The 9967-nt window shown below is 40.1% G+C and overlaps 1 protein-coding gene across 4 annotated transcripts in view; it reads left to right on the top strand.

Annotated features, from left to right (window-relative positions):
* TNKS (tankyrase) overlaps window positions 1-9733 on the top strand; it is a 139652-nt gene extending 129919 nt beyond the window's left edge. For 3 of the 4 annotated variants that reach the window (XM_049814538.1, XM_049814540.1, XM_049814541.1), the window contains 7 exons: window positions 2136-2256; window positions 2883-2980; window positions 4346-4420; window positions 5592-5697; window positions 6563-6749; window positions 7501-7657; window positions 9485-9733. In XM_049814538.1, coding sequence (XP_049670495.1) covers window positions 2136-2256; window positions 2883-2980; window positions 4346-4420; window positions 5592-5697; window positions 6563-6749; window positions 7501-7657; window positions 9485-9571 — 831 coding nt within the window. In that variant the 3' untranslated portion in view covers window positions 9572-9733. Of the gene's footprint in view, window positions 1-2135; window positions 2257-2882; window positions 2981-4345; window positions 4421-5591; window positions 5698-6562; window positions 6750-7500; window positions 7658-9484 lie in introns of those variants that run through there. The other variant, XM_049814539.1, reaches the window with a different exon arrangement.
* The last annotated feature ends 234 nt before the right edge of the window (window positions 9734-9967 follow it).

A 9967-nucleotide genomic window follows, 5' to 3' on the forward strand; every position in this document is an offset into this window, starting at 1 on the left:
CAAGCCTTTTGCTGCCTATAGTGCTGCATGTAGCACTTTGGTTAGATCTAGGAAATCCTCCAGTTTGACCATAAGCTGAAATAAAAATCCAGTTTACCAGGGCTTAGTCACACTAGAGATGCAGAAACTGGATTTCCTAATAGGATAGGACTATAGTATTAACTGGGGTTTGCAGGGCTACCAAGTTTCAAATGGAATTGAGAGGTGAGGGGAAAAAAAACCTGTGAATTTATCAATAATTCAAAATACATGAAAAGAGTACTACTAATGTAACAGTTTCTCAAGCTTCCATTACTTCTTAGAGCAGAAGTACCTCTAATGTATTTGTGGACTCTTTTTAGGTACCGTTTCTTAAATATAACATGTTACAGTTAAATAGATTATTTGTTTGCATGAGTGCGATGGACACAGCAGTGGAAGTGAAAGGTGCAAGTGCAAGAAACTGGATTTGATGGTTTGGGTTTTTTTCCCAGGCCTCTGCTGCTAATCTTTTATGAGGGGCCAGGAAACAAACATTTGAAATGTAATGTGTTGTCTACAGGAAAAGTTCCAACTGTTTCCATGAAAGGTTACAGGAGATATCTCCTCAAAGTTAAAATGCCATAGAATCTTTGTCCCCTTCTTATATATGACGCATAAGCTCTTTTCTATTAAGAAGCAAATCAACCTATATTCTGTTCATGTTTCTTTTTTATTATTTTTCACACTTCCCTGTTACGATGCTGGTTTTGTTCTACTTTTGCTTCCTTAACTCCTAACCTGTTTTTAAGATCTTCCCCTGCTAATAAGATTTAATAGTGCAAGTTGGATTGACTATATTAATTCATCATTTTTAAACTGTTTAACTCCTCTTATAAGTTTCTTTATAGTGAAAACAAGCTCATCTTCCTTAAGCTTGTTGGTTTAGGATGCTTTTTCCAAGCACTGCAGTACCTTCACTTTTTCACCTTGGCTCTAGTCTTTTATTCATACTGGATCTGTGCTGATGCTTTCTAATATCTGGGTTTCTTCTGTATTTTTTTCATGTTCTGCTGCATGTGATGAATGTCTTCAGTGGCTTTTCTACAGCAATCCCAGCGGGGTTGTTTCTTGCTCAATTGGACGGATGTTCAGTGTAGCTATTAATTCCTTGCTTGAGTTGCTTTCTTTTGAATTAATGATATTCAATTTGTAGTAGACAGAGTTCACACCTGCAAGTCCAGTTGTGCTAACATTCCAGCTTCTTTTGAATCCAGTTGTATGGTTTCCCATTAGTTGCTGAGCTTCCCATTCTAGTTTAATGTCTAAATTTGGAAGTAGATTTTATGTAATTATCTCCTCCAGATGAAATATTTGTTTTTCACAGAATCACCTCTATGCACTATTGCTTTATAGTAATAAAAATATGTGCTTTATTTAGCCTTTATGTACTGTTCTTTTAAAAAAAAGTTTATTTGACATCATGTTTTATTACCTTTTTGCTTCCACCAATAATCTTTGTGACCTTGAAATTTAAAAGCTTGTCAGGTGATTGTAGATATGTTCATATACTGCAACCAAATGAATAGTTTTATGTGTCATCAAAATGTTAATTATTGCCAAAAATAGTGGAATAGTTGAGCATTACTTAGCATAGTTGACCCACTGGTTAGATACACATGCAAGTGCACACATGGATATATACACACAGTAATAGCACACACCATAATAATGTTGATATGAAACACACTTAATGTTTATTAGTAAACTTACAGAATACCCATTTCTGTTTGTGTAGTGAAAATAATGAATTGCACAACAATGTGAAACTTTGAATGTTTCAAAAATACTCCCAGATTTGTCCCAGCATTTCCATGCATCCTCCTTCCATGTAAGTAAAAATGTTTTTGAGAATCTCCTGTGAGAACCAGCTCCTATTAATTGCTGTAAGAGAAGTAAAAGTTTTGCACAGCTTCAGACTGTAGCAGCTGGGTAAGGTCCTGTGGTAGGGAGAGGCTTGCCAGAAGGTGGCAGCAATTAGAAGTGCAGCAAAATGTAAAACATATACTCTCTTGGTTGCACCATGAATACATGCCATTTTCTGAGCTGATGGGTCTTCAGCCTTGGGAATTGGGCCAGGTTTGGCAAGTGGTTTTTGTGGTCTTTCGCCTTTCCAGATAACCCTGGATGTGTTGGCAGACATGGGGCATGAGGAGCTTAAAGAAATTGGGATCAATGCTTATGGACACCGGCACAAATTAATAAAAGGTGTGGAGAGACTTCTAGGAGGGCAGCAAGGTAAATATGACACTTTTACTGGTTAGTCTAAGCGTGGCATACAACAGGCTCCCAGAAGTCACCTTTTGTAAATGCAGGCATCGTCACCAGGGCTTGAAAGAATCCGGATGTCATGAAAATGTACTTGCTGGCAGAGCTGGTGGCTGGGTGGGTTGTGACAGGTAAAGAATGTACTGAGGACATACAGGGCTGAGTGATTACTTGCCTTTCCAGAGAATGGACACCCCTGAGGTAGCTGTGGAGGCTGTGACAGTTTCCAGGGACTCTGTTTCACCCAGGCAGGAGCTTTTGGACTGATTTGCCCTATGTACCTACCCACCGGCCAGTTGTATCCTGAAGAGTGGACTTGGTGGAGTTTTTTGCTGCCCCACACTTCTCAGATGTTTCTCTTGAAAGCAGAAACAATAAAATGCAATTATGTCCCACATGCGTTTTCCTTCTCTCTTTTAAAGCCTCTGCTGCTAACAAAAGCACTTTATCTTTTCGTGGTTGTGCTTGTCTTGTATTTATTTTGCATTTCCTGCTGTATTGGGGTTATTTAAGAAGAATAATGACGATGGATACAAATAGAGCTGGTATTGTTTTCTCCTGCTGATTTTTATTCCTTTAATTCCTTCTCTTTGCAGGCACCAATCCTTATTTGACTTTCCACTGTGTGAGTCAGGGCACCATTCTCCTTGACCTTGCTCCTGACGATAAGGAGTATCAGTCCGTAGAAGAGGAGGTATTGCAAGTACCTTTCTTAATGCTCCATTGGCAGTGTATTTCTCTTTTCACTTATAACCCCTCAGAGCTAAAGCATGCAACGCACGTTGAAAGTGATAAAATGTGTTTTGGTGTATGAATTGCATAGATCTGACGTGAGGCTTAGGGCTCTTCGTTTGTCTTTTTATACAGAGCAATGATGGAAATTATTTTGCTGTGTCCTGCCAATTTTTTTTAATAAGTGGTCTGTTTGCTCACGTAGTGTTATCCCAATTTTGCCTTTTTGTTGTTGTGTTCTGGATGTCATCTCATAGCAAGGGTTTCCACAGCTTTCCGAAGATAGGTGGACCTGTGAAAATCAAAGGCAGTGAGTGAAGACCAAGGGATCAAGGTCTTGCAAGTCTGTAGGCATTTTCTGTGCTTAGGCTGTTTCTGCATGTGAACCAGTTTGTTTTCTCTTGTCTCAGTGGCTTAGTTAATCTGTAACCCAGATAAACAGCTCTTGGATAATTGAGAGTTGACTGTAATTTTGCCTCCCACACACACATGCTCTTTTATTTAAGTAAACTACAAGCAGATACCATTTTGAAGGAAAAATCATAACAGAAAAGAGACTTTCTGAAGAGTTGTGCTTGGAAGAAACACCATTTTACTGTGCATTTGCTATTTGTGTTCCTACACTGTAGCACAGAAGTGTTTGGAGTCTTCAAGTCTAGATATTCATGATTGCTGCCAGCTGAGCCAGGAATATTTTTTTATTGGTAACTCTGTAAACTGGAGTTTGTGCAGATCTTTTGTATAAACTTTTCTGACAGAAGGGTTGCTTGTCTGCTATAGTAAATGGGAATATTTATTTGAGCTGTTACTAAATGTTGTTGCTGTAGCTGTAAATACCTCTGGAAAAGACATGATGAAACTGTTGAAATTCTCAGGGGCAGCTAATGACATAGGAAAATTTACAGTGCAAGCTTTTCCTGTCACTAAGAAATACAAACTGTACTCATGAGAAACACATTTGTTACTACTTCAAAATGATTTTTTTGTATATTCATTTTCAAAGGTTTCTTCTAATCTAAAGCAAGTTGTGTATAATTTTGATAGCAAATGCCACTAGTCTCCTTTTTCCTATGTAGATTTTTATTATAAGATTGGATAATTGCATCATCCAGCTTCTCTATTGTGGAATAGCATAGTGCATTGGGTGCCTGAGAAATAAGGGTGTACCTCAGTTTAAAACTGAGTTGGGGTTTTTTTTGACACCTTTTAATTAATTTTCAATCAAGATTGTCTGTGGTTGCCAGTGATATGCTGAGATACTGCATTTATACTTTGCCTTGCTAGCAAGCTTTGAGCGCTGAACATTCAGTTGTGTTCATTTATGTAGATGCAAAGTACAATCCGGGAGCATCGAGATGGTGGAAATGCTGGCGGGATCTTCAACAGGTACAATGTCATCAGGGTAAGTTTCAAAACCTCTTAATTCTATGTGGTAAAATAAGTTGGTACTTATGCAAGCAGGCAGAATTAGTTTAATGGATCACCCTTTTATAATTAAAGTTCTTTGTTGAAATAATATTCAGGAGCAGAGTTAAAGCAAGTGCTAAATGCTAAAATTAGACTGATCCTGTACTCTGCGTGGAATGAGGGTGAAGTATCCACTTGTGCTCTTAAAGGAGTCTGAAGAACTGATACTGAAGACAGAAGTGGTGAAGAGCCTGACTTAGGTTTCACAGCCTGATTTAATTTCAGAGATCTATAACGTCTGTATTTGACTTTGCAGCACAGATTTTTTTTTTTTCTTGGTGTAGTCTTTTCTTGCATTTTCAAAGGAGATTTTGGAGAGGGGGAATGGATGAGCATGACTTTAATAAAAGTTTCTAACTCCCTATGCCTTCTTTGCCCCTGCCAACTAGAAAAATACCTTTTACAAGCCCTAGCATATCTTTCTGAGCAAAAGTACACTTTCTGGTTCCTTTTTGGGGGGTGGAGGGAACAGAACTCTGTTCCTGAGCTCCAGCAAACCCCTGCTGTATATCTGTTTGAAAAGTGGGCCTGTGCAGAGCCTTTGCAACTTGGCCCAGTAGATCATACGTCCTGAAGCAAACTCTGCTTCCATCCTACTCCCAACCAAAGGTGAAGTCCTTTACAGAAACCACCATGGTATTAGAGCGTGTGGCTGTTTAATCTATCTCAAGATAGATTAAACAGCAGATCTCCTAATTTCTTTCCTCAGAAGTTGTTTCTTTTCATAAAAATTGAACCTAAACCAGACAGCAAGCTGCAAAAAGCTAGCCCAGGTTGTTCGACTTAGGTCAAAGCAGAGAGGGCAGGAGTTTCAGGCAGTTTGTAGTTCTTGGTGGTATTACAAACTCTGAGGGAAGAAGCCTGAAAGTATTCCTTAAACCGGAAAACTTAGGCTGCAATTTCACAATAGTTTTAACCATCTGCAAGTGTGTGCTACCGACTTGTTTGAAAGACTTCAGCCTTGCATGCAGAACAGCCATGGGGTTTGTTTATACCATTCATATGTCTTACTCTTAGTTTACCTGTCAAATTTATGCAAATTCTGTGAAATTATATTACATTTCAATTCCAACTGAAGTATGGTTGGACCTGTTGTACCACTGCAGATTCAAAAGGTCGTGAACAAGAAGTTGCGGGAGAGATTCTGTCACAGGCAGAAGGAGGTCTCAGAGGAGAATCATAATCATCACAATGAACGCATGTTGTTTCATGGTAAGGAAGTGATCTCTGTATGTACTGACAATTACAGAAAAAAACCCCAAAATTTAAAAGGACCCACAAGCAATGTTAATGTTGCTGTGCACGCAATATCCTGTACGGTAATTGTATTTCTGCACTAGAAATGCAGGGGTGTGGGGGTAGTGGAGTTAGTCTGTATGGTTACTGCAGTCTGAAACTACACTAGATAAAAAATAAATTTAAAAAAAAAGAAAAAAAAAAGAAAAAAAAAGTGGGTTTGCTAAGCCATATCTAAGTCATTTCCAGTAAAGCGGCTGGGAGAATGTTACATTGCTGTGAGAAAGAGAGTTATCTTCTAAAGGAGGGAAGCAGCACACAGGAAAAGCATTTTACCCTGGTACTTCAGGCAATCATGAGGGAAAGGAATCAAAGCCAACCATGAGTCTCAGCAACATGTTTTCTAGAAGCATCCAGAAGTGCCTACAAATGACAGTTGCCTGAGGGTCTTCCTGCCCTAGATCCTTCTATGATTCTGCATAGGAAATTGGTTTGGGGTATGGTTGTCCTGACTTCTTTCCCCATCTTAACCACTGCTGGAGAAGGTGTGCACTGACAAGATAAATTGTGCTGAAATGTGAGTGGGGGGAAAGCCATTTAATGAGATCTGTGAAATGAGTAAGAAATATGAGTCACATGTGGGATCTTGGTATATAATGATAAATCCCACACATCACTGCATCCTGCTGGGTATCGCCCCCTTCCAGCTGACTGAGCATGCTTTCTGGTGCTTAGTGGTCTATTTGAGGCAGACAAGCTCCTCTTTAAATAGACTCCTGTATTACTATAGCGCTTAACAAGTATGTATGATAACACATCATTTCATGTCATTCTGTTCTAGGGTCTCCTTTTATTAATGCTATCATTCACAAAGGATTTGATGAAAGGCATGCATACATTGGAGGAATGTTTGGAGCTGGAATTTACTTTGCCGAGAACTCCTCAAAAAGCAACCAATATGTTTATGGGATAGGGGGAGGAACAGGCTGTCCTACACACAAAGACAGATCCTGTTATATCTGCCACAGGTATGAGTGCAGCAGTATTCCATGTATGTACTTCTGGCTGTCCTAGTTTTTACAATCCCAGCACAGGATGAATTGCAGGGAAAGATTAGCCACTTGAGCTTGGTCATGGCAGGAAAAATGCAGCTTGCCATATGTCAAGGCTGAACAAAAATGGATATAAATGCAGCGAGACCCACAGAAAGGTCAAAAATTACATCTAAGCATACAGTGACTATAAATCAAAGGGAATTGTGGCTCAGGAAAGAGGCTTGTAACAGCAAGTTTGAAAATGAAGACTCAGGGGAAAATAGTAATTAAACTCCAGGCATTCTCAGAACAAAACTGCAGTGCAAAGTGGTGGTCAGCAGTACAGTGTTGTACTATGGATCAGATAATTTTGGAGGTAGTGAACAGTACTTAATCACAGCTTTGTTTTGTGCTGAAGTAGATCAATGTGCTTTTTGCACTTTGACACCTGTCTGTACCCTGCTGGTAGGAGCACAAAGAGTTTCACCTTCTTTCAACAGCTTTATATAAAATGAACAGGTCTCCATGTGAAGGCTAAACAAAATGTGTGTTTTCCCTTCTGCATGTCAAGAAAGACTTTTTTTTTTTTATGGGTTTTATACAGCCTTAGAACTGGTTTCTAAAAATGTTTCTCGAAAAACCCTTGAGAAATTAAGTGCAACAAACTCGAAAGTCTGAAATCATTCTGGAAGCATGCAACTCCTGGTAAGATATTTTAAAATTATGTTTTCTTTTTTCCTTTCAGACAAATGCTCTTCTGTAGAGTGACCCTTGGAAAATCCTTTCTTCAGTTCAGCACAATGAAAATGGCTCATGCCCCTCCAGGGCACCATTCTGTTATTGGCCGGCCGAGCGTGAATGGACTTGCCTACGCTGAATATGTTATCTATAGAGGAGAACAGGTATGTAGGTTAGCAAGGGGACTGGGTTTATGGAAGGGCAGAGCTTGGGGCTGGAGAGGGGATGTGACTGGTTTCCATACCAAATGTGCTGTGATAACCTGGTTGGTTACATTTTTTTCATTTAAATGTGGAAGTAAACAGTGAACTGCATCAAGCCAGCAAATGCTACTCCTTTCCACTGAGCTGCTCTGATTTACACCATGCAGAATTGCCTAATTCCCCCTGTGCAGCACTGCTGGAGTCTGTTAAGAGTTGTAGTTTCTCTCAGGGGGCGCTGGTTCTCCCATTGCATTTTACTGGCATTACTGCGGTAACAAGAATGCATTTGTCACCCTTGATAATGCAGATTCTAGGCTTTTTACCTGTAGATTCCAAGTAGTGACGGTGTCCCTGTCTACCAGAGACTACCCTTAAATGGCAACTGAGGTAGCACAACAATGTTCAGGAGGTGATTTTTTTAATCTGAATAACTCAGCTAGACCGTGGTTTGCTTGCTACTCTGGATCCAGGCTCCAAGATTATATAATAAGTTCAGGTTGGAATGAACCTTGGGGAGGTCACCTAGGCCAGCGTCTTGTTCATGCTATGTTCAGACCAGATTGCTGAGGGCTTTCTTTGACCAGGCAGGTGTTTTAAGGCCTTGGAGAATGGTGTTTCACAGCCTCTCTCAGTAGCTTGTTCCTTTGTTTAATTATCCTCAGAGCAAAAAACATGTTCTTTGTTACCAGTAGAAACCTCCCCTGTTTTATTAATCTCATTCTCCTGCTGTGCAGTGCAGAAAAGAATCTGGCTCTGTTTTCTCAGTAGCCTTCCATATGTGATGGAAAATTGCTATGAGATCCCACAAAGCCTTCCCTTTTCTGAACTGAATAAGCCCATCTCCCTCAGCCCCTTCTTGTTTATCCTGTGCTCTCTCCCCCTGACTATCTTACTGGTCCTTCACCAAACTTGGCTCCAGCTTGTTGCCATCTTTCTTGTATTGGAGGACCCAAAAGTTGTATGCAGTTGTCTAGATATGGTCTAGTGAGTACTGAATAAAGGGCAATCGTGGCTGCACTCAGTTGACTGGCTACACTGTTGTTGATGTACCACAGGATGCTGGTAGCATTTATTGCTGCCAGGACACACGGTTGATTCTGCTTTAGCTTGCTGTCACCCAAGGGTACCCAGCACCTTTTCAGCAGAGCTGCTTCCCATCCTGCAATGTTACAAGGAATTCGTTCATCCCAGGTGCATTTGCCCTTACTGGATTTCATGAGGCTTCTGTTGGCCTGGTCTTACCTGTCTAGGTTCCTCTGGGGCCCTGCCCTCCAGTAACTTTAGCTTTGTTCTGGGACTGAACCTCCTACCAACTGTCTTGAGAAAACACTGGGCAGACACCTGGGTTACATGCTTTGGGTGTGCTAAGTATTTTACTGCTAGTGAAGGTGTTTGCAGGTCACATGGCAAGTCAGTGAGCATTTTAGGGTCAGACTACATAGGTCATCTGAGGTTTTTTAATAACTTACAGGCACTGACTGATCCATAGGATTAGCTAACAAGGAGACTAACTCTGTAAATTCCTGTTGCACACATGTTTTCTGGCAGTGTCTGCATGGAAGAAACATCTTTTTTTCTAACAGCGTATTAACGAAGGTATTGACTACATCAAGCAGTTCCCACTTAGTGCTGGCTAGGTTTGAAATCTCCCTTTTTCTTTTGCACTCTGCATAGAGCTGATTCTTGCACTGTGCTTCCTGATCACTCTTTAGTGAAATCCAAAATGAGAACTTGCTGAGTATACCCTTGCATAAAGCAGTGTTGTTTTTTTCTTGACTTAACTTTCAGGCATACCCAGAATATCTCATTACATACCAGATTGTGAAACCAGAGGCTCCTTCACAGACAGCAACAGCAGCAGAGCAAAAGACCTAGTAGCTACAGAGCAGTGAAGAAGGATGTGACTTCAATCTTGGACTGGATGGATACGTGTTTCAGAAAATCAGTATCATATAAAATCCTTAACAACATGGAAATAAGCTGTATGTCTTTTGTAAAGCATTGCTGTCTTGATGAATACAATATGAGTAACTCTTGCATACTCAACTGCTACTGTTCCTTTTGAGGAAAGTTTACAAGGGACTGCCTTTTAATAACATATCTCAGGCTCCTAGTCTCTGCAGTTACCATGTATAAAGTAATGGGGTTTTGATCTAGACTTTGGGAACATTATTGTGTGAACAGAAATCTTTATTAGTGCCATCTCACATGTTAAAATTTCAGACACTACTATTCTAGTTATTTTATTTGCAGATAAATTGCATTAAGCCC

The sequence above is a fragment of the Accipiter gentilis genome, chromosome 12 (genome assembly GCF_929443795.1).
Source record: "Accipiter gentilis chromosome 12, bAccGen1.1, whole genome shotgun sequence".
NCBI classification, from domain to species: Eukaryota; Metazoa; Chordata; class Aves; order Accipitriformes; family Accipitridae; genus Astur; species Astur gentilis.